Source organism: Pelobates fuscus, chromosome 1 (genome assembly GCF_036172605.1).
Source record: "Pelobates fuscus isolate aPelFus1 chromosome 1, aPelFus1.pri, whole genome shotgun sequence".
NCBI classification, from domain to species: Eukaryota; Metazoa; Chordata; class Amphibia; order Anura; family Pelobatidae; genus Pelobates; species Pelobates fuscus.
Genome location: NC_086317.1, coordinates 356,810,683 through 356,836,632, shown reverse-complemented (window position 1 = coordinate 356,836,632; position 25,950 = coordinate 356,810,683). Strand labels below are relative to the sequence as shown.

Sequence of the window (25,950 nt, the reverse complement as noted above, 5' to 3'; positions counted from 1 at the left end):
CCGGTACTGATGAATGAATTAATTATAATAACTAATTGGCTAGTATCTTCAACACCTTAGCTGCTAGACCATTTCTTATCTCTGCACTAGAGAGGTTTTTGGCTTTAGCTCTCATTACATTTAAACTGTCAGTTTTTTGTTTTGTTTTTCCCCATCAGATTATGCATTTAGGAAAAACAGTTTATAAGAAAAATGGTAAAAACAAAATAGGAGTTCTGCCTTCATAAATATTTCAAAGGTATAGCTTATGCTTTCACATTTAAAACAACACAGCACTCACTATTTTTTTTTTTTTTTTTGTGTTTACAGATGATAGTACATTAACTGACTGTTGGCTTCACTTTACTTTGTAACCATCAACATTACCATAGCTAGGCATCTTGCATACAACATATATACTACAATACATGTCTCTGCTCTCATGGAACAGTTTGAGTTCCCTGCATCCCCCGATCGCATATTGGTACCAAACTCTGATAGATTGTGAGCTGATTATACCCTGTGACGAAAACAGCTATTATAAACATAATAATGCGAGAATAGGATAAGCAGAAGAATAAGGAGTCTGAAATAGATATATAGCTAAAGAGAGAGAAAAAGAGGTCTCCAAACCCTCTCCCGCCCATCCCCGCTCCCCCCATCCACTAAGTATCTCTTTGGGTAAGTAATCATTAGAGGGATACCAGCATTAAAAATGTTTCATGCTGATGCCAACAAGGCCTCAGTTGCCTATATCTCTTCAATTCTGCTAAACCACTTTTTTTACATAAGGGTTTTCAGGAACCTCCAAAGGTAAGTAGTTAAACTGTTTAAGAACAGTTTAGCAACTTACCTTGGGTTTGTTGGGCACCTGTCACTGCCTCCACTGGAGACAGACACTCCTACAAGGAGCTTCTGTTAGCTCCAGTGAGCTAAGCCCGGCAGCTTAGGGACATCTCATTGGCAGAGTGCGCCAGCTGAGGGCTTAGCTCAGTGCTGCATCTTCCACAAAGTGCTGGTGAGTGACTGGTAAGCCCCATGTAAATTTTCCAACACTTTTTTGATAGTTTGATAACTTAAAGTTGGAGGACTCCATGTCCCTTCTGGTACCATAACCATTACATCATGCTGTAGTGGTAATAGCACTTTAAGTGTTCCTTTTAATGTGAATTCAGTTTCACCAAAAAGCAACATTTTACATTCTAAAAAAATGACCCCCCATCCCAGTAAACATTAGCTATTGAAAATTAGATGATTAGACTATGCATAGGAATAAAATACCTAACCATAAAAATTACATATATTTTCAACTACGCTAAAGTTAACTTGTTTTGTTACAGGCCACACAAGACCTATCTGTTTATGTATTTAGCTCTTTTTTTATTCAACCATTTCTTTATAATCTACAAATAAGTTATGCTTTATATGTAGATAGAAGAACAAGAAGAGAAGCTGAATGATGCACTCCATCAAAAACAACTACTAGCATTAAGATTAGACACGCAATCCAAGTTACAGCAGGAAGAAACCAGGTAAGCATTTGTTTTTATGCAATCCTTCAAAATAACATCTTTTAAATGAGATTCAGCACAAGCAATAAAAAAAAAAAAATTTTGCTAGAATTTCATGGTGAAATATACCGCATTTACTCGAATCTAATCCACCATCGAATCTAATGCGCACCTCAATTTTTGAAACCTGGAAGCTGAAGCTTTTTGTTGGCGAATGTAATACGCATTTATACAAGAGGATACTACTATACAACATTGTGCTACAATGAAAATGTTTATTGCCATATACCATAGTAACACTAAACTAAATAGGTTTACATTTGTTAACCTTACTTCATAGCTGATATGTTCCATTCCTTTTATTAATTTTGTAGCCCGCCTCTGCACTTTTTCTAGTGCCATAATATCCTTCTTTAGAACAGGTGCCCAAAATTGCACAGCATATTCAATATGTGGTCTTACCAGTGATTTATAAAGAGGCAAAATGATATTCTCGTACCGAGAATGAATGCCCTTTTTCATGCATGACAATACCTTACTGGCCTTGGCCACTGCTGATTGACATTATTATTATTGCGATTTATAATTTATATAGCGCCAACAGATTCCATAGCGCTTTACAATATTAGTAGAGGGGGGATTTGACTATAAATAGGACAATTACAAGAAAACTTACAGAAACGAAGGGTTGAAGAGGGCCCTGCTCAAACGAGCTTACAGTCTATAGGAGGTGGGGTATAAAACACATTAGGATAGGGAATAGAAGTCAAATTAGGTGGGAGTGGATCAGAGCTGGAGGAGAGAGTAGAGTGCTGCCCTTTAGGAAAGAGCAAGAGGCAGGTATGTGAGGTAGAGGTTAGTCTGGGAGGCCATAGGCTTTCCTAAAGAAATGAGTTTTAAGGCACTTAAATGATTTAAGTCTATGGGAGAGTCTGATGGTGGTAGGCAGGCTATTCCATAGGATGGGAGCTGCCCGCGACAAGTACTGCAAGCGCGAGTTGGCCGTACGGGTACGAGCAGCAGACAGAAGAAAGTCACGGGCAGAGCGGAGAGACAGAGAAGGGGCATACCTATGGATCTGTGAGGAGATATGAGGGGCTAATATTATTCAGTGCTTTATAGGTATGAGTTAGCACTTTGAATTGGCTCCTATAGTACACAGGAAGCCAATGAAAGGACTGACAGAGGGGTGTTGTGTGAGAGGACCGACTAGAGAGGAAAATCAGTCTGGCGGCAGCATTCATTACAGACTGTAGCGGGGCAATACGGCTATTGGGAAGACCAATTAGGAGAGAGTTACAATAGTCCATGTGAGAGATTACTAGAGCATGGACAAGCTCTTTAGTAGCATCTTTTGTAAGAAAGGGGCGGATGCGGGCAATGTTTTTGAGGTGGAATTGGCATGATTTGACAACAGACCGGATGTGAGGCTCAAAGGTGAAGCCAGAATCAAAAGTAACACCAAGACAACGTGCTTGTAAGGATGGGCTGATATGGGTACCACCAATCTGAAGGGAGAGCGAGAGAGGAGCATTAATATTAGGAGGAGGAAAGACAAGAAGTTCTGTTTTGGAAAGTTTCATTGCACATTGTCTCATAGTTTATTGTCTATAACAATTCCCAAGTCCTTTCCATTAAGGGTATACGTTGCTTGTGTATTCTTTATGCCGAAGTGCATAACTTTGCATTTTTCAACATTAAATTTCATCTGCCATTTGAGTGCCCAGTCCCCCAGTCTATCTAAATCCCTCTGCAGCCAAGTAATATCTTGCTCACTATATATATTAGTTATATATATATATATATATATATATATATATATATATATTTATTTAGTGTATGTATGTGCTTGGGTCATGTCTTTTTTCTTTTTTTTGATAATATGACATTTCAATAAAATGAGTGTTTATATTTTGCTTAAAGGGACAAACCGTTTTCATGGCACTGCAGGTCCCCTCTCCCTCCCATCCCAAGTTGCTGAAGGGGTTAAAACCCCTTCAGTGACTTAACTGTATCCAGCGCCGATGTCCTTTGGCACTGGTTCTGGGTCCGCCCACGCTCCTCCCCCGCCGATGTCATCCTGCGGGGGGAGACCTATTGAGCATGCGCGGCCGCTGGCGGGGGAGACCTAGTGCACATGCGCGGCAATGCGCGCATTAGACCTCCCCATAGGAAAGCAACACTATAGCACACTTTTTGTGTGCTATAAACACGGAAGTGCCCTCTAGTGGCTGTCTAATAGACAGCCACTAGAGGAGGAGTTAACCCTGCAAGGTAAATATTGCAGTTTATGAAAACTGCAATAATTATACTTGCAGGGTTAAGGGTAGTGGGGGTTGGCACCCAGACCACTCCAACGGGCAGAAGTGGTCTGGGTGCCTGGAGTGTCCCTTTAATGTGTCTTGTCTGGCAACCATTAGGGATGCTTCCTCACTGAAGTGTATAAATGTTTTAAGGTCTTTATATTCAACGTCGCCATGCATAGCGTGATGACAATAATGTTTCTCATAAATAAATATTGGATATAGTGTTTCTCCATGAGAAGCATTGGATAACAAAGTGTTGTGATTCGGCACATAAACTGCATGCCCTATAAATTTCTCTGAGAAGGTTTAGATTGTACAAGTTAATGTTAGAATGTTACTTTAAAATTGCAATTTAGAAAGCTGAATAGAAACCTGCAGGAAATATTCATTATAAGGTCACTATAAATGTATAAAAATCCTTTATATCTCATCTGAGACCTTTTTGTTAAAGGAATACTCCGGGCACCGTAACAACAGAGGCGTACCTAGGGTCTCTTGCGGCCTTGGCGAGAAGCTATATTGGCTTCCCTCTTCCCCCCCCCCCCCCCCCCCCATTTTATAGGTGCTCTTCCACATAGCATGAATCTTATATAAGTGCTCCACCATGTAAAGGAAAGCTAAAGAAACAGATCTAGCATTATATTTTGTTTCCTAATCCTCCCTGTACCATAAAAAAATTAATAAAAAGGAATTAAAAGCTCCTGAGGTTTCTTAGGAACAGAATCCTACCAATCATCCAAAGTTCTCCCTTCTATTGAAATCAGTGCAAAGAAATCTCATACAAACCCTTCCATCTGCTAGTGCACGTGGAATAGCAAAGCTCCATATACAATGCTTTCCCAATAATGCCAATGGGGGGCAAAGAACACTATGGGACGTGGGGGAAGAACACTATGGGACTGAGGGGGGGAGGGGAGAAAGGGAGGGGAGAACAGGCTGATTGCTTTCTGTTCATAATGATGAAATCTGGATTTTCTTTCAAATTTATTTATTTTATGTGACCAGGCTTCGGTACAAATATTTAAAAACTACCCTTTTTCACTAGGAAACATCAAGAACTTGTGAAGAGAGAAATGGAAACTGTTTTATTGAGGCTCAAGCAGTCAGAAGAGACCAATCGTCAACTAAGGGAACGTGCTGGGGATATCCGTCACAGCCTGCGTGACCTGAATTTAACTAGGGAAATGTATGAACAACTGTCTTCTATTCCTGAGGACCAGATGTCAATTCCAGAATATGTTTCGGTTAGTATTTTACATTATGTTGTGTGTGTGTGTGCGCACATGTGTGTGTGTATACTGGTGAGTTTTCATCAGTTGAATATATCATGTAAAGAGAAAACTGAAAAGTATCTTAAAGGGATACTATAGGCATCAAAACAAGTTAATGTTAATGATGCAGTTTTGATGTATAGATCATGGCATTGTAGTATCACTGCTCAATTCTCTGCCATTTAGGAGTTGAAATAATTTTGTTTCTGTTTACACAACAGTAGCCACACCTCCACTGACTGTGATTGACACAGCCTCTATTAAAACAATGGTATTATTTTCATTCTAGATTAAACATACTGTGCAATAAAGGAACCAAGAATATCTAGATATCTAGATTATTTTTCAGGATGGCAGAGAATTCAGCAGTGAGAATGCAGAGGCATGATCTATACACCAAAACTGCTTCATTAAGCTAAAGTTGTTTTGGTGCCTATAGTATCCATTTAATTAACTGTATATTAAGAACATTTTAAATATCCTTACAGGGCCGGTGCAAGGATTTATTCCCTTTAGATGTTTATTCACTAAACTCTGAATTACAGTGAAGAGACATTTAGGGAAAGAGACGCACTGAGTAGGCATTAAAGGGAAACTATAGTGCCAGGAAAAAAACTTGTTATCCTGGCACTATAGCTTCCCCCTCTGTTAAACGCACCCCCCTTGTGGTGCAGAAGGGGTTAAAACCCCTTCTGTCACTTACCTGGGTCCAGCATGTCTTTCGTGCTGGCTTGGGTCCGCCTTCGCTCCTTAATGGCATTTCCAAGACACTAGGTTTTGCGTGACGCTGGACGTCTCAATGCATAGCCACTAGAGGAGTTAACATTAACCCAGGACAGTAATTATTTCAGTTTCTTAAAAATTGCAATAATTACCTTTGCAGTGTCACACAATCTCACTAATACACACACTCTCTCACTGGCATACACACTTACACATTCTAACTAACTTACACACTCTAACACATACACATTCTCACTGACCTACACATTGTCACTTGCACACTCTCACTGACATACACACACACACTCTCACTGACATACACATTGTCACTTACACACTCACTAACACACACACTCTCACTGACATACACAATGTCACTTACACACTCTCACTGACATACACAGTGTCACTTACACACTCTCACTAACACACACACTCTCTCACTGACATACACAATGTCACTTACACACTCTCACTAACACACACACACTCTCTCACTGACATACAGTGTCACCTACACACTCTCACCAACACACATTGCCAGTTACACACTCTTACTAACACAACACAGTGCCACTTGCACACTCTCACACACACACACACACACACACACACACACACACACACACACACACAGTGTCACTTGCACACTCTCACACACACACACTCTCACACACACAGAGTCTCTTGCACACTCTCCCTAACACAGTCTCTTGCACCCTCTCTCACACACACACAGTGTCATTTGCACATACTAACACAGTCTCTTGCACACTCTCACACACACACACACAGTGTCATTTGCACATTCTAACAGTCTCTTGCACACTCTCCCTAACACACAGAGTCTCTTGCACACTCTCCCTAACACACAGAGTCTCTTGCACACTCTCCCTAACACACACAGTCTCTTGCGCGCACACACACACACACACACACACACACACACACACACTGTCACTTGCACACTCTCATTAAAACACACACACTTTCAGTTAAACACAAAATCACACCACTGTACATATAGTCACACTTTAATTACACACACAAACACAGTAATTTAACACACACACATCAATTTACAAACATTCATACTATAAACAACCCCCCATGCCATACCTGGGTGCTGTGAAGAGGTCCAGGCAGCAGGATCCAGGATGTTGTTTTTCTTGCTGCTGGGGGAGCAGGGGAGCCGTGCACTGTGAGCACAGGCTGCTTCCTGTTCCCCTCCGAGTGCTTCCTGTGTTCACAGACAGGGGGCAGCCAGGATACCAGTTTACACCCCGGCTTCCCCAGCCTGCAGGAAGCACAGTGTTCTGCTCGGGGGATGGGGTTACAGTAAACCCCACTCCCTGAGCAGGTTATCGGCTGCAGAGGGAGCCCAGCAGCTGAATGGCTGCGCTGGGGGGTGGCTAAGGAGCTGCTCACCCAGCACAGCATCCCCAGACAGTAGCAGGGCAGCCCACCAGGAAACCACCCGGTGGGCGCCCCCCAGAGGCCGGCGCCCCAGGCGAATGCCTTATTCGCCTTAATGGTAGCGCCGGCCCTGTATCCTTATGGTGTAAGGCTGGGGTTCCCAACCCAGTCCTAGTGGAACCCCTACCAATCCAGGATTCAGGGATTACCCAGTTGTATCTAAGGTGTTTTTTTTTAGAAAAAAAACACCTTGGACACAACAGAGTAATTCCTGGACTGGTAGGGGTTCCACAAGGACTGGTTTGGGAACCACTGGTGTAAGGAGTCTTTGGTTACTAGCCCCTTGATTTTTTTTTTTGATTTTTTTTTCCCTCAAACTTTTCTAAACGGTACTTGATACTTAAAGGCTGCCATAGTGAAGAATTTTATTAATTTCCCCCATATTTAAACCACTCGAATGTATATAATAATTAATGCCATAAAAATGGCTTCAAAAAAACTTCCAATAAAGGTACAACTCATATGTTACTCTATGCAATTCTTATTTATCCCGATGTGACCGTGTCATAAAATATGTAAGCATGTGAAGGTACAGTGTGGTAAATATACTGACAAGAATTCAGAGAGTCAAAACTCCATTTATGTTTTATATGACCAAATCTGTCATGCATCTATTCTGTTCCACCTCTGTAATGTGCCATTAAGCTCTTAAATAATAAGATATGCCAAATTTGTTTTCTTCTTGTTAAAAACGAAATACTAAGTTAGAGATAAACAGATGTTTTTGATCCATTCTGTTCAAGAATGTCCAAGAAAAACATTTCTTAATTACCCTATTAAGATTCTTTCCCTGCTAAAATATTTCCATTTATTGCTTCCACCATCTGCCAATTTCACTGGTCCAAAATTATTGAAATAAAATAAAGGGGGTCCAGGCACTCCTTGGTTCAATACAGACTCTTTATTGGAACCACAGCAACGTTTCAACGTGAGGTCTTTGTGAAAAGGGGTCTTTGTCCAAAAATTTAACACTAAAGGGTCACTATAGGCACCCAGTCCATTTCAGCTCATTGAAGTGGTCTGGGTACAGTGTCCCTATTGCACTTAGTGCTGCAATGTTAATAGAGAAACTGCAATGTTTACATTGTAGTGCAAAGACAGCCTCTAGGGGTGCTTCCGGAATGTTACCGACTTTTGGTCCACTAAATGACAATGGACATCCTCACGCTCTCCATGAGGATATCCAGTGTCTGCTATTTCACCATAGGAAAGCAAGTGGAGGCATGCTGTGGGATGACCGGAGAAGGACCTGCTTCTCAGACCTGCCGTGTGCTCCTCAGTGCTGTCCTGGTCCAGTATGTGAGAGGATACAGGTTCTTCATGGAGCTGCAGGGGAGTGGCCGTGCTTGTAGGCCGTAGGTGTCCCTCTGGTGAGTCTTGCAGGGTAGGCTGTTTATTGGGTGCCTGCATGTGCCCCACTATTTTACCTCTCTGTTGGTGGCACATTTGAGCCGGTTGAAAGCCGTTCTTGGCTTATATACATCAATATTTGTCTAATAAAGCAGGAGCAGCTCTATCCTGCGTCTGCTCAGCGGTCAGGCCCCGTCCCCTCTGTATGATCTTTTTATGCAGTTGCCAGGTGCAAATTATATAAAATATCGGACATTCGTTGATTGAATTTATAAAGTGTATTAAAAGGGGTTTAAATGGTAAACCTACATCCACACAGAATTACTTATAATAATTAGTACAGCTATGAAAGCACTTATATTTTTTGTCTGTATTTTGAACATTAAGAAAAGCACTGGATAGAGATTTAATGCTAAATGGTTCCATAAATGTGGTGCATTTGTGTATTAATTAAATAAGCCAGAAAGCAGTAAGATGAGAGGAGGTTCTCTCAGGTAATTAAGTGTCCTTTTTATTTTCTTTGGCATTCTTTAGCATGCAGATAATATTGCAGTGTTAAATTACATTAATTTGAAGAATATATATATATATATATATATATATATATATATATATATATATATATATATATATTGCCTGTTTTGTATTTGTGTGTCTCTCCACATGGTGGTGCTATTATTGCACAAAAAAACAATATATTTACATTGACTTAACTGTAGCTGCTCAATAACTGCTAAAACAATTCTAATGCAGTTAAGAAGCTACTATTAAAGGGTCAGTCTAAGCACCATAACCACTCCATGCTTTCTGGGTCAAACTATTTTTGATCCGTTTGACTATAACAGGGATTCCATGAGTCTCTTGCGTCCTGATTCTCGTTTGCTTGATCGCTAGCACCACAGTCGTCCAATTGAATGCTTTTCATCTAATCCCTATGAGCAACATTTGATGACGTTTTACATCCTCATGACAGTCGAATGTCACATCACATGTCAAACTCATTTATCCCAGCTCTAGTATCTGTTGAGAAGATGGCAGCAATTTTTAGCACTGCAATGATCTGCATTTTTTGCAAGCTGGTTTTAGATATGATTCCAATTAAAAATGCTTATCTAAATGCATGAAAGTTTTCATTTGGGGTATATCTACTAAACATTGATTTTTATTTATTTTGCATTTGGGCAGTGGAGTGTCCTTTTAAGCAAGTCAAAAAATGCTGTTCAAACACCTTAAGCCACGTACCTTAATCCAGCGCCGTGCTCCCTCGGTGCTGGTGACCGCTCCACCCTTGCTGTCAGCTCCCGAGTGGAGCCGAATGTGCATGCGCGGCCAAAGGCGCGTGCGCATTCAAGCCCACCCATAGGAAAACATTACTCAGTGCTTTCCTATGGGGATCTTATTTGACGCTGTAGGTGCGTGAGGACGTCCAGTGTGAAATATGTACGATTTACTCAGTGTAAATTGTGGAAGCGGCCTCTAGTGGATGTCAGGGAGACAGCCACTAGAGGCTGGATTAACCCTGCAGTGTAAACATAGCAGTTTCTCTGAAACTGCTATGTTTTCAGCTGCAGTGTTAAAACTAGGGGGACCTGGCACCCAGACCACTTCATTGAGCTGAAGTGGTCTGGATGCCTATAGTGGTCCTTAAGGCTCCTCTTAACTAATCCATGTAAACAGTTTTCAAGCAGACATGTGGCTAACTACTATAATCATTACAACTTATTGTAGTGGTTACAGTTCATGAAGGCTATCAATGCTCTTTGCACAACATTCTCCAACCCACCTATGTGATTGTTTTTTTTTTTCTCTTTTCAATTCTAGTTTCGCTTCTATGAAGTAGTTCAGCCATTGAGGGAGAAATCAAATGACCTCCAAATAAAAAATGAAAAGCAGTGTGAAGAGCTGAATGAATACAAACAGCAGCTAAGGAATTTGATGGAGGTATGTAATATCTGTATCATTGTTTAACTCATTTGTAGACAAATTCTAATCCATTTCATACAGACAGGGTTATTTACTAAAGTGAGATTTCAAATTTTAGGCCAAAGTAGTCAAAGAGAGAACCTAGCTGACTGATGATTTTTTCACTTGATCTATTATGACCTTCAATTTGAAATTCACTTTGAATTTTAACTTCAGTAAATAACCTTGGTACACTGGAAGATGACAGGAGTGGAAGGAACCCTGGGTAATTATGCATTATTAAAATAAGTGAAGAACTAGAATTCTAAAATCTAGACCAAAACCAAGAAGATTAAAAACTGTAACTTCTTAATAAACCATAGTCCAGGGTGCATTTAACACTTTTTTTAAAGTTATTTTTTTATCTTCTCTTTTTAACCCCTTTCATATCTGTCTCCTGATTTTCTTTGTCCGTTAACTTGTTTATGCTGGTCGGGCATGCTTATTAATTACTCATTCATACGAACAAGATGAATGAACATGTGCAGTAAAGGTACAAGTGATATCTTTTCGAACAAAAAAGGTGAAATACTTGCATCAGCTTCCATTTATTTGTTTGAAATTGTTACTGTTATTTATTTATTTATTTCTATCGAAGTGGTCGTATTCCATTAATTTTTTTTGCACAATGCATTATTATGCTACATTTAGAAAACAAAAACTAATTTGGTTGTTTGTCTATTCAGTTGCTGTTTTAGCAAATTGTTATTGTTTGCTAAAGAATTGTTTTCTTCTATAAATTAAGTTTTACAATATTCTGTAGGATAGAGAAGTAATGTGTTCTTTACTGCTCTCTAGTGGCCATTGATATAAGTAATCATGAAACGCATTATGAAATGTATCATATAGGTGATGCATTAAGAACGTCATATAAAATGTGGTATTTTGGTGTAACAGGAAGGGTGAAGTTTTATTATTTTAAATATTTTAGCACCATTATATACAGGTTTTTTTTTTTTTTTGTGCAATAGGGATTTTACATGTTACAATCTACCCTTTGGAGGGACAAATACTGACACTAAAAGTTACCTCTTTCCAAATGATTGTTCAGATGGCATGTGAATAAAATAAGGTCAAAAATGCTATAAGTCAGCTATGCTGTTAGTTCAGCTACATTCACTTCGAATTTACTTACGGTAGTTCTCACTTTAGTGAGCTAAGTTTGCTTTTTAGACATGAGGCATTGCTGTATATAGATCTGTTTTCTAGCCCTGATAACCTTTAGGTATGCATTTTCTTTATCTTTCAATCCTCTTAGTTCTTTTATATAACTTTTTTTATGACCGAACATCCCACATTAAATAGTTTATTCTGTGTTCTAGTAATTTAGCATTGCAAAGTAGCTGCAGTTGAAGAAGCTTTAGCTTCCGTTTTATTGTTTCTGTTGGTAAGGAATTATGGACCTTTGTCTTAGTCAATATTTGTCTTATGAAATGAGGTATGAACATGTGAAACGTGGAAAGATAGATAAGAGACATGTTTTTCAACTCCCTGCAGTTATTTTGAACTATTGTATGTGCATCCACATGTATTAATCATATTCCTGAATAAATCTTGTTAATGAGTAAGAAATGCAGTTTTTTTGGGGGGGTTGGGGGGGGCAGACATGGTTCTATTCTGTGTAAAAATATGTTACATTGTGTAACTCGCTACAATGAAAATAATAGGATTTTTGCAGGGAATTGTAATAACATACATATTTAATTTTTTACTAAAATTATATCTTAACCATAAACATTTTCAGGGTTTGAGTTAAAAACAATGTTCTCTAAACCAAAAACTTGAAATTGACCTCCATATGAGGCTAAATATTATATTATATTGAATGCATTACATATTATGCATTTTTCTTAATGCACTCTTTAGAGTGTCTACTTGCAGCTTTAGGCAGAACCCTCCCTCATCAGAAGATACTTTTATCCAATAAATGTTTCTATGAGTAGTTTATCACATGTGAACAGTTCTGTAAATTGAAAATGGTAGCCATATCCCATTATCTCTGCAATTATGCAAATTTAGAATTGTGCGTTAAGTAAAGAAAGGTTGATGGTGTACCTTCAGTGAGAGAGTTCCTGCTGCTCTAATCACTTTTTATTTATTGAATTAATGTGCCACTGTGCTTTTATGTAAGTTATGTGTTTTGCTTCATCTCTCTGATTATGTCTCATGTTTAGAGTTATGAAGAAGAACGGAGATGCCGTTCAGAATTGGAGATAAGGTATCAGCGATTGGCACTTCAGTTAGCTGACACAAAGCAATTAATTCATCAAGGAGATTACAAGTTGGAAAATTATGACAAAGTTAAAAGGTAATAAATATTATAGGAAGGTATTGGGTTCATGGGATTTTCTAAAACAAATTCTAAAATACAATTAAGATTTAAAGAGTTACTCTAATCACTATTACCACTTAATCTAACTAATTTGGTCATGCTGTAAAGATCTTGTCCTTGCAATCTTTCTTTAAAAATAATTTAAATGTTCATTTCTGGAGGACAGAATATCTTAATTTTTTTTTCTTCCCTGTGTTAGTCTGCCTCCATGGGCTGTCGGTCAACCAACCTATGTACTCTCTTCCTGGCCTGCAAATTCTATTTTGTACAACATTCGTGTCTGTTGTTAGCACTAACAGGATACTAACTTAAGCTAATTTTAATTTTAATTTACAAGAAAATCACCAAGCTAACATTTCTACATAATTTGTTTACATAAAAACTATTGACTTAAAGGGCGGAACACAGTGAGCCATTACAAATATCACCCTCAGAGTTAGACTGATTGAGGTGTGCACAGAGAAAGTTGTTAATTCATGCCACGATCTGCACCTATGGTATTCAGAAAGGGTGCCTACCTCCATCTCCTGAAAATCCAGTAATAATAATTCCAAAGACTTGATTGTATTTTAAATTGCCTTTATTTCAGTCACTGTGAAATGACCTGGCAACATTTCCTACCCTTGCTGGTCTTTATCAAACCTTGACAATTTAAAATCTATTAAAGACTTCAGAGTTGTTCAACAGTTATTGTGAACCTGCTTTTGCACATAATCAGGCAAATTGCTGGGTTGAAATGGTAGATTCTATAGTGGCAGCATACACTTCATTGCTCCTGGTGAGTGAGGATGGCTCCTGATGCTCTTTGCACATGCTTATATTGTGTATATATATACATATATAATTTATTTTTCTTGCATGTCTGTTAAGTCAATTCCAAAATGTAGATGGATATATTTTGTTTGTTTTGCTTTTGTTTAATTTCCCCCAATGCTGGTTACCTCAAATAAAAACAAAAATAAACGACTTTATGTATTGAGCTTGGAGGTCAGATTGAGGAGATTCCTGGTTTGGCTATTAGATCTTTAGCTTTTTACAGTAATATTTCACATTAATGTACATATATTCTGTAAATGTTATTTTATCATGAATAAAGTTTGAAACGGGTAATAACTTTTTAATGGAATAGATACCAGTATCGATATGTTTTGATTATATGTTTGAATAATTGCAGTCTTGCATTTCTTTATAATTTTTCTGTTTATATCTTGAACAGTGAACGAGATTCCCTTGAACATGAACTCAATGAGTTGCGGAAAAACTTTGAGATTCTTGACGTTTCACACAAAGCAAAAACAAAAGATTACAATGATTTAGTTCATGAGGTGAGTAAAGTTGATGAACATTTGCATTCCGTATGAGAGAGCGTTCCCAATATCTTAATTATTACTATCTTATATTCCTTTGTGTTAAAAGTATATATTTTTACTCTTAATCTGAACTTTATAGTGTAGAATTTACAAAGTAACTGCATTACGTATAAATAATGACATTTAGAATTTCTTTATATCGATCACCTAGAAATACAAGAAAAAAAGTATTTATAATTTATCACTATAAAAATGTTAAAGCTTGTGGAAGATAACATTGTTTCCATATGCACGAACCCCACAGAGTTCTATGTTACAGACGTCAGATGATTGGCTTTTTTGCCCAAAATGGGCTTATCCATTTATGTAATAGTTCTGACATAGTTATCTAGATACTTTATAGATCTCTCTATTTTACTTATTCATATCTAAGCTCTTATCATTCTGAAATACTATAAAGTAATTCTGTTCCGAATAATTATGTTGGGCTTATTTTAAATATAAAGTTTCTAAAACGTTAAAGAACAACTGTCGCTTCAAATATGTTTTTAATATAATAATAGATTCATCAAGTATTGATTTGAATTATTTATTTAATTGTGTGTAAAAAAATAATAATAATAAAAAAAAATTATCCTTACCTTTTGGTATATCACAGGATCTTTAAGCCATATCAATGCACCTTTGATCAGACAGTGTATGAAAACCAACAGTCTCTATGGTCTTCCCTTCTTCACTTCATGCACTGAAGCAGGGAAGACCATAGAGACTGCTGGTTTTAATACACCTATAGCAACTATCTATGAAGCTGTCCCTTTACACAACACACATTAAAAATGTGAATTTTATTGTTTATATTCTTGGTAGTGGATATTTTTATTTCGGGATTTTTATTTACACTATCATGCACGTAAGGCGAGATGTGGTTATCTGGTTAAGGTATCATAGGTTAAAAATAACAATACATTATAAAGGGATACAAAGATTTGCAGTATTAAATGTTTTCTGTTTCAGCATTCACTGTCAGCTGTAAATGATAGCATTAAAACCTGCTTTTTCCGTTCTTCTTAACCTAGCATTTCAGGACTATCCTTATCACCAAGAATTTCTTGGTTCAAAATATATTTGGGAAATAAATTTTAAGCCAACAATAAGAAAAATAAAAAAAGAATACTTCCTTGCATGGCTAGTTCTGCTTTAAAAGCAGGCCAGAGTCCCAGATAAACTTAATATTGTGTGTTTAGTGAAATGGTTATATAGTTAAACATTTCTGAAAGGAAAGCTCAATCAAATATATTTTTATATCCCTGATCTTCTCCTGGGATGCCATGTGCAATTCTAATTTTAAAAACCTTTTGACTTAAATAAGAATTTATATTCTGCTTTGTTATTTTATGGTTAATTGTATTTATTGAAAACAGAGAAAAATGCACAGATGGAAAGTACTAAATGTTAAGTTAAGGAAACCAGTCAACATTATACAGTAGTAACATTGTCAATAACTTTATTTTTTGAGTGCACAGAATGCTCCATTTACAAGCAAATATGGGTGCAGTAGAGTTAAACATGCCAACTGCCTACAGGATGCAAGTTTTGGAAATGTTTAATTTAAAAAAAATGTCTATCTGAGATTTGAAAGTCTGTGTTCAACAAGTTTTTTTGGTTTTTTTTCTCCCAGCCTCTGAATTTTCTCCTCTGACATTTGGGTGCAACATGTGGGTGTACTGCACTTACATTTTATATCTCTGTGATTTCCTCATTGAGATCTGTGGAAGTGATACACGTGAACTGAAATGAACATTCAGCTTGCTTAACTAAGTTTGGAGGGGGAATCGGGAATACTTTTTAGCATGATTGTTTTCACTTCACATGTTAGCAGAATTTTGCTTAAGTGTATGTATTATTGTAGATGTTCAGAAATCATATGGGATCTAAACACTGCAATGCAGAGAGTAGTTCTGAATTACTTCCTCTGTTAATTTTGAATGCAGTTGGTTATTTAGGTTCAAAGAACATTCAATCTGTCTTATTTTGAACATGAGCAGCCTCATAGACGGCTGTTTGTTCAGCTATAAATACTTGTTTTATTGTTTAAATATAGAACTGATGCAATATTTTCCTCGCTCCACATATTACATCTGGAGTTATATCTAACAAATATGTTTTGGTTTGGAAGAGGTAGAGATAATGGCTTGGTAATAAGAGTTTGAACCTTGGGCCAAAAGGATTTCAGCACTGGACAAAACCAAAATATGTGTGAGAGAGTCCCAGGTTCCTCCCTACCAGTCCAACACAACTGGACGTTTGAAAACTTCGGCAAGACTCTTAGGAACCAGATACCATCTCATTATCAACTCACAGCTAGTTTTCCAACGTAGAATGTTTAATAATAATCCATTCATATTGCGGAGAGCCTTATACCATTGCTAGGATGTGAAAGTCATAAAAGTGTGTTAGATTGATAAAGTTCCCTACGTAGGAATTACTCTGTTTTGAAGACCTGAGAATTGTGCTATTCAATATGAACAGTTGATGTACTCTCTGAATACAACAGTGAAATGTAAATTGGGGGGAATAAAGATAAAACTGGCATAGGTGAATGAAAAGGGGAAAAAAAAATTAGAACCGATCGGGAGAAAAAAGTGAAAACAAAATATGACTGTAATGGATCCCCTATACTCCGACTGAGTATATCCGCTGTAGTTCTCCCAAATCCCCAGTGAAGCAGTGATTATAGCACCTAATTCCCCAAACATCAGCCTAGACTTGATGAAGGGTAGAAACAAATGTGTTTAATCTGGCCAACTGGCCCACTATATACAAAATCAGGGGACTGGGAAACACACTGAGAACACGCCCACAAAATAGTTACAAATTCCAGAGTCAGCATGACTAGGCATAAAATACAAAATACCAAAAACACATAAAAAAATACATACAAAACAAATAGGAACCCCCACAAATTATATATGGTTAAATAGCCCTGATCTGAGCACCCAAGTTCTCCAAATAGCGCTCAGATCCATGCAGTGTAGGGGAAACGCCACCGTGTGGAAGTTCTGACTGACTGCACAAGTCCTATGCCCAAAACAGTTCCAGGGCATTTGGTGCTTTTGCAGTTCAACTTCCGGGAGCTCCTGCGGCCGCAATACTGGGTGCTCCGGCTGGCTACTAGGTAGCGTTTTTTTCCCCTTAGTCTCAGACACCTTCCCTCCAAAACGCCATCTCCTGGCGGATTTCAAAGTGGTTCAAAACCACAAACCAAGTTGTCCAGGAACTGTACGGTCACTTCATGCCGAAAACAGTTCCATAACATTTGTGGCTAAGTCCCGGTGATGTGAACGGGAACCCACGAAGTACTCATGCCGAAACTAGTTCCATAGCGGTCACGGCTAAGTGCCGCTGGGACTAGTCGTGGGTTTGGTTCACGCGAACGGCCGCCAGAGGGCAAGCTTTCGGTTCCATTCGCATGAAGGGAAAGTGCCGAACCAGGGGCACCCAGGACAAGCTAGTAATGGCGGTTGGGGAGATTTAACTCCCGAACAGAGTCTTTGTATATGGTCCATGGTCGGTGGGCAGGAGACTAGCTTCTACTCTGCTTCATGAATTTGTGGCAAACGTCCAGGGCAAGGAGCGTTTGTCACATATCTTCCCCCTCCTGGGGAGACTAACCAGATCCCAGACTTCTAATCGGTCTGGGTTAGTCTGGTGGCTTTTCCCAAAATGTGCCATGATCCAGAGGGCCTCCTGCCACACGCTCCAAGTTATAATCCAGGGTTTTTTCTGGGAAGGGCAATGACTAAAATCCACTACGGAGGGACCATGTTGTTGCTGGGGGGGGGGGGGGGGGTTTGAAACCACTATCTGCTTCCTTGATTAGGGGGTTGGAGATCTGAGCCGCCCAGCATCCCTGTGATCCAAGTGTTGGGACCATGGTTCCATCTATCCCTCCCTCCCGTGCCAAAAGCCTCAGGGACTTGTGGGCAGAGAACAGCAGTCCTGATGCCAGCTCTTCCGCTGGGGTTGTACTCTGCCACTGGAGAAGGAGACCGGTTGTCTCAACTCCCAGGGGGATGCTTGCTGCTGCTGGGGAGAGGGACAGAAAATCTCCTCTCCCTGTGACGCTGCCTGATGCTGGGTAATGAGACCGACTATCTTCACTCCCAGGGATGCTTGCTGCTGTCATGGGGGACTGACAATCTCCTCTCTCTGTGATGCTGACTATCTCCACTTTTAGGGATGCTTGCTGCTGCTGCTGGGATAAGGGACCAATAATCTCTTCTCCCTGTGATGCTGCCTGGTGCTGGGTAGTAAGACCGACTGCCTCCACTCCCAGTGATGCTTGCTGCTGCTGGGATGAGGGATTGGAAATCTCCTCTCCGTGTAACGCTGCCTGGTGCGGGGTAGTGGGACCGACCATCTCCACCCCCAGTGATGCTTGCTGCTGAACTTCTTTTCATAGGTTCTGGTATTCCTGCTCCAGTTCCCATTCTATAGAGACCTGATGGGTGATATCTGGTCCCGGGCCTGTAGTGTTAGGGAGCTCCAGTGCGTCCATACGGTATTTCCGGCTACCCCAATACCGAGACTCCTCCGTGCTGCCGAAGTCACTGTACTCCTCCAAGCCTCCCATAGTAGAACAGGGCCATTGTAGTCATCCCTTTCTGGTCTTTCGTTCTCCGCCCTCCACGGGCACCTTTGGACCGAGTACCACTGCAGCTCCCGGTATGCCTCGTCCAGCCACAGTTCCTCCTTGATCAGCCACTGGAATTCGTAACCGATCCCCTATACTCCGACTGAGTAAATGCACTGTAGTTCTCCCAAATCCCCAGTGAAGTAGTGATTATAACTCCCAATTCCCCAAACATCAGCCTACACTTGATGAAGGGTTGAAACTAATGTGTTTAATCTGGCCATCTGGCCCACTTATATACAAAATCAGGAGTCTGGAAAACACACCCACAAAATGGTTACAAATTTCATAGTTCGCATGACTAGGCATAAAATACAAAATATCAAAAACACATAAATACATACAAAACAAATAGGAACCCCCACAAATTATATATGGTTAAATAGCCCTGATCTGAGCACCCAAGTTCTCCAAATAACACTCAGATCTATGCAGTGTAGGGGTAACGCCACTGTGTGGTAGTTCTGACTGGCTGCCCACCTGGTCCTATACCCAAAACAGTTCCAGGGCGTTTTTACCGATCAATTTCCGGGAACTCCTGCTGCCGCAATACGGGACTCTCCGGCTGGCTCGTAGGTAGCGTTTGTTCCCTTTAGTCTCAGACACCTTCCCTCCAAAAAGCGCTCTCCTGGTGGATCTCAAAGTGGTTCAAAACCGCCAACCAAGTTGTCCGGGAACCGCATGGTCACCTCATGCCGAAAACAGTTCCAGTTCCATAACATTCGCTGCAAAGTCCCACTGAGGTGACCGGGAACCCACAAAATCCTCATGCCGGAACTAGTTACATAGCGGTTGCTGCTTAGTACCGCTGGGATTATTCGTTGGTTTGGTTCACGCAAAAGGCTGCCAGAGAGACAGCTTTCTGTTCCATTCTCATGAAGAGAAAGTGCTGAACCAGCGGCACCCAGGGCAAGCTACTAATGGTGGTTGGGGATATTTAACTCCCGAACAGAGTCTTTTTATATGGCCCATAGTCGGTGGGCAGGAGGCCAGCTTCTACACTCCTCCATGAATTTGTGGCAAACATCCATCGCAAGAAGCGTTTGTCACAATGATGAAGAAAGAAATTGCATATAGAGGGAAATTATTGTAGTATATCTGGAAAATAAACTTATAAAGAGCAGTCTTAAGATTTTATTATTATTATTTATGTATTTATTTTGAGTCTGATATCCTTTTTTCCCCAGAGTTTCCCTGATGTTTGCAACTGGGCTTCTTTCATAACGATATCAATAACAGACAGAAGTTTAGTAATTTTCATATAAAGCAAACACATTTTAATTAACCCCTTAAGGACAGACGACGGATATATTCTGTCATGATTCCCTTTTATTCCAGAAGTTGTGTCATTAATGGGTTAAACTTAACTAACTTATCTGTTGCATGACAGGTGCAATTTAAAGATCAAGTTTGTGTCATGCAATGGTACCACAAATTCTCAACACCCAGTGAGGGTCACTAACCAGACCAGACAAGACAAGTTTTTGTCTTAATTTTATTTCATCAGCAGTTCAGTATACTTGGCCTTAAGCATTCAGGTCTGAATACAGAGACCTAGAAGCCTTTTCTGTGCTCGCTTAAGTCGCTTATTGTTTTGTTTGTTTGTGAGTTTTTTTTTTTTACATTTATTTATTTTTTGACAATCCGGCATCTAGCCTTTTATTCAGACTGGATCTTCTTTCACAAAAGTGACTTGTTCTCTGTATGTCATCAGTGATTGTAATTTTCTCGAATAAAGCATTAGGCATATATACTCGAGTATAAGACGAGTTTTTCGGCACATTTTTTGTGCTGAAAAACCCCCACTCGTCTTATACTCGAGTCAATGTCTGTATTATGGCAACTTACATTGCCATTATACAGACCAGGACCGCCGGGCTCCCTTCTGGCAGCGAGCCGGGCTGTTGGGGGCTGGTAGCGAGCTGTAACTTACCTTTCCTGCAGCTCCCTTCTCCTGCGTTCCGGTCAGGCTCCACTGTAAATCTCGCGAGAGCCGCGGCGTCTGAGCGTTGCCACGGGTTACCGGCACTCAGACCGCGAGACTTACAGTGGGGAGCTGACCGGCACGGAGGAGAAGGGAGCTGACAGGAGCTGCAGGAAAGGTAAGTTACAGCTCACTGTCAGCCCCCCTCCTACACAGCCCATGCCACTGGACCACCAGGGAATGAGAGCCCACCTTCCTGGCCATGTATCAAGCAGGGAGAGGGGACGAAAATAAATAAATAACTAAAAATTGAAATAATATAATAAAATACAACATTTAATAATATTAAAATAAAATAAAAATATTAATAATATTAAAAAAACAACTAAATTTAATATTAAAATAATAATAATAAAAAAACAAAAAAAAAACAATGCCCTCCCCCCACCAAGGTTACACACTCTGCATCACATACACAAACACACTCTGCACACAATGCATTCATACACACACACTCTGCATTATATATATATATATATATATATATATATATATATATATATATATATATATATATATATATATAAACACACACACTGCATTCATTATATACACAAAATAAATATTCAATTAATGTATTTTTTTTAGGATCTAATTTTATTTAGAAATGTACCAGTAGCTGCTCCATTTCCCACCCTAGTCTTATACTCGAGTCAATAAGTTTTCCCAGTTTTTGGGGGTAAAATTAAGGGTCTCGACTTATATTCGGGTCGACTTATACTCTAGTATATACGGTACATATTTTTCTAGGCAAATTGCTATTATTTATGATTTTTATTTGATTCAATCTTTCCAAGATTTACTGCTTTGCCAGTGACATTCTAATGGAATAGCAGTAAAGTCTGCATCTAAGGCTGCCTGATATGGCAAGATGATTATAAGATCAATTTTGTTTGTCCGTTTATAAGTTTGATACATTATGACATTGATTTATAGGTAATTCAAATATAGGTAATACAAAGAAAACACAAAGGTACACCATTGAGGGAATAGACGCTTTTGTGTGAGGAGTAACCCTGGAGTCGATAATTAAAACGTCACTTTTAATATGATTGTTTAAAATATCAAAACACTTGTCATATAGAACATTGATATCTATAAGGATAAAAATCCTACAAAACAAATTATAGATAAATAAATACTCAAATAAATTGTAATAAAGAAAGTCCCATGGAAGAGCCGTAACGGCGAAACGCGCATCAGAGTATGATGCTGGTCTAAAAGATATGGGACAATTATTGAAGACATCTACCGACATTACCAGCCATACTCTATCAACAATTTTTCAAGTTTTATCTTCACTTTTATTTTGCAGTTTTTTTTTCTTTTGATCACTTAGTTCTGACCGTTTTCATCTACAGCTGCTTAACCACCATAGACACTTATCTGCTCTATCAAGACCACCAGGCAGTCTATGCAGAGGAGGAGGGGGGACTAGCCTTTTTTAAGAGGTGCCCTCGAAGGCACAACAGAGTAGGGAATCTTATTGACTGCTGGATTTGGTTCCCAGCTCCCCTTTCTTACAGCCTGCCATGTTATACCTCTCCCCTCCTAGCTAATATGTTACAAATGTAGCTTTCATACAAGCTGCTACATTTTTGTCACATTGTTTGGTATGGTGTGAGTACATACTTATACTCACCCATATATATTCCTTTTCTTGTTACCTTTACAAACTTAATCATTAGTTGTACATATTTTGATCAGTTATATATATTTCTTTATTACAATTTATTTGAATATTTATTTATTAACGGTATCTATAATTTGTTTTGTAGGATGTTTATCCTTATAGATATCAATGTTCTATATGACAAGTGTTTTGATATTTTAAACAATCATATTAAAAGCGACATTTTAATTATCTACTCCTGGGTTATTCCTCACACATATGGGTCTATCTCCTAAATGGTGTACCCTTGTGTTTTCTTTGTATTATAGTAAAATTCTACCTGGGGGTTAAGCCCCCTCCTTTAGCAGAGTAACCTGGCACTTTCTCCCTAGAAGATTACTACTACTTTGTATTTCTATAGGTAATTCCATACTTATATTTACAGTGCTTTTGGTGTGCATCCTGTGTTACGCTTCATATAAACATCCACCTTCTGTCTTTTTGCCCTGCTTCAATTCCAGCATGCCGGCATTCGAATGCATCACGTCATTCCGTACCTATAATTCTTAGCCGGGGATATACATGTACTGGGGTTGCTGTGCTTGGGACAGTAGAAGTAACTCCTGCGTGATGTCTTTTCTTCTGTTTAACTACATGTATCCTTTAAGGCTATGCTGTGGGTAGCAGAAGTCCTGGAGTAAACTCCAGGTAAGAATATTTTAATCTACCCTACTGATTATTTGTTCATCTCAGTGCTCTACTTACCTGACTGTGATGCGCTTGCTATTGGAGTTAAAAGAACCCTGGTTTAAATACTCACACATTGATTTTTACCTGATCAGATTTTCAGATTTTTCACTTGGTTTGAAATTTCCTCCTAAAACAAGTATCCATGCTTTTCCTTTTTGAAATTTTGAACAGTGAAATCCGTTTATGTGAAATCTATATAACTCTATAGAAATCATTTTTTACAGGGCAATTTTCCTTTAGCCACATGATGGCCAATTTGGAGAACATATCTCTCAACAGAATGTTCCATTTTTATTTTACTTTATTTTTTCCCCTTCTTCTATTCTTCAAAACATTAATACATTTAGTTGTACATATTTAGTTGTTCCTTTTACAAACTGCATTAAAGCTGTAATAAAATATCTATTGTGGAAATATTTTAAAAGTTCTGCAAAATGTTCCTGGACAATTTCTACACTAATACTGCATTTTTTTTTTCTCCCTCAAATAGCCCGAGATGGGCAAATATTCCATCCCTCTGTGATTTTAATATAAAATGTGCATTTTTTGTTACATTTTTTTTACGTTTACATTTTGTTTTTAGTCCTGTAATTTTAGTGTGCAATTTACTATCATTCCATTTAATGGTAATTGATTAGCATTCTAAACTCCAGTTTAAAGGACATACTCGTTTTCCTGGCACTAGAGTGCCCTGAGGGTGCCCCCACCCTCAGGGACCCCCTCCCGCCCGGCTCTGGAAAGGGGAAAAGGGTTAAAACTTACCTTTTTCCAGCGCTGGGTGGGGAGCTCTCCTCCTCCGATCCTCCTCCTCTCCTCCCATTTGGCTGAATGCTCACACGCGACAAGAGCTGCGCGCGCATTCAGCCGGTCGCATAGGAAAGCATTTACAATGCTTTCCTATGGACGCTTGCATGCTCTCACTGGGATTTTCACAGTGAGAATCACGCAAGCGCCTCTAGCGGCTGTCAATGAGAGAGCCACTAGAGGATTAGGGGGAAGGCTTAACCAATTTATAAACATAGCAGTTTCTCTGAAACTGCTATGTTTATAAAAAAAAAATGGGTTACCCCTAGCTGGACCTGGCACCCAGACCACTTCATCAAGCTGAAGTGGTCTGGGTGCCTAGAGTGGTCCTTTAAGCTTCACTCTTCTGTGAGACCTACAGTTTTTATCCATGTGCTATATGTGTGCTTTATATATTGCTGTTCGTAATGAATGCATTGTGTGAATGCAAAGTAAAAATGTGATGTGCATATAAACGGCTTCATCATACGGCTTATTGGCTCCTTTCTGACAAACATCAACAGTCTTAAAGCGGCACTGTCATGCCGAACTTTCCTTTCCTCAATCTCTTCCTCTTCTCCCCCTCTCTCGGGATCTGTTATTCTTTTCTTCCTGTCTTCTTTAGTTTTCTTTAAAATCATAAGACAAAGTAGGGACTCTGTCTTATGGAGGATTCCTCCGCTTGACCAGCTCTGACCAGCGGAGGAGCAAAGTGTGCTTCATTTCCGCTGGTCAGAGCAATTTTCCCATGATCCCTAGCTTTCCTCCCAGTTCCCACAATGCTTCCTGTCAGTATTGCCGAACGTCCTGTCACTTAGACAGAACGCCGGCAAAACTGCCGAATTGCATCCTAACAGAATGAGCACTGTTTCTCCATTGGTGTTAGGATGCAATTCGGTACTTTGTTCGGATCGGAATTTCATTCTAATGAATGAAACTCCGATCCTATTCATTGCTGTGGCTGCATCTTGCAACCGCTTAGTAGATAACTCCCTAATTCCCACGGTATCAGGGAGCTATCTACTAAAAGGCTGAAAGACCTGAATTGGTCTTTCAGCCAAATTTACTAACACTAAGTAAAAATGACTTGGTATTAGTAAATAATATGCCCCTACTCACTATACCGCGAGTAGGGGCATGTCTAGTAAGCAGTGAGCAGCCTGTGGCTGCTCACTGTAAAAAATAAAATAAAATAAAAAAATATATTGCCCCCCACCCCTAAACGACGGGTGGGGGCCGTAAAGTAAAACAAGGGAGGGAGACCTATTGTCCCCCCCCCCCCCCGGCCCCCACCCCTGAGCGGTGGGTGGGGGCCATAAAGATAATGAGGGGGGGGACCTACTGTCCTCCCCCCCGGCCCCCACCCCTGGCCGGCGGGTGGGGGCCATAATGGAAATAAGAGGGGGGGGGACCTACTGTCCTCCCCCCCGGCCCCCACCCCTGGGCGGCGGGTGGGGGCCATCATAGTAATAAGGGGGGGGGCCTACCGTCCTCCCCCCCGGCCCCCACCCCTGGGCGGCGGGTGGGGGCCATCATAGTAATAAGGGGGGGGGACCTACCGTCCTCCCCCCCCGGCCCCCACCCCTGGGCGGCGGGTGGGGGCCATCATAGTAATAAGGGGGGGGGGGGACCTACTGTCCTCCCCCCCGGCCCCCACCCCTGGGCGGCGGGTGGGGGCCATCATAGTAATAAGGGGGGGGGGGACACCTACTGCCCCCCCCCCGGCCCCCACCCCTGGGCGGCGGGTGGGGGCCATCATGGTAATAAGGGGGGGGACCTACCGTCCTCCCCCCCGGCCCCCACCCCTGGGCGGCGGGTGGGGGCCATAATAGTATTAAGGGGGGGGGACCTACTGTCCTCCCCGGCCCCCACCCCTGGGCGGCGGGTGGGGGCACTAAGTAAATTCTC

General features: G+C 40.1%; 1 protein-coding gene across 6 annotated transcripts in view; it reads left to right on the top strand.

Annotated features, from left to right (window-relative positions):
• PIBF1 (progesterone immunomodulatory binding factor 1) overlaps positions 1 to 25,950 on the top strand; it is a 184,401-nt gene that overhangs the window by 14,947 nt on the left and 143,504 nt on the right. For all 6 annotated transcript variants that reach the window (XM_063425936.1, XM_063425933.1, XM_063425934.1 and 3 more), the window contains 5 exons: positions 1,411 to 1,511; positions 4,842 to 5,040; positions 10,438 to 10,557; positions 12,753 to 12,886; positions 14,127 to 14,235. In XM_063425936.1, coding sequence (XP_063282006.1) covers positions 1,411 to 1,511; positions 4,842 to 5,040; positions 10,438 to 10,557; positions 12,753 to 12,886; positions 14,127 to 14,235 — 663 coding nt within the window. The remainder of the gene's footprint in view (positions 1 to 1,410; positions 1,512 to 4,841; positions 5,041 to 10,437; positions 10,558 to 12,752; positions 12,887 to 14,126; positions 14,236 to 25,950) is intronic.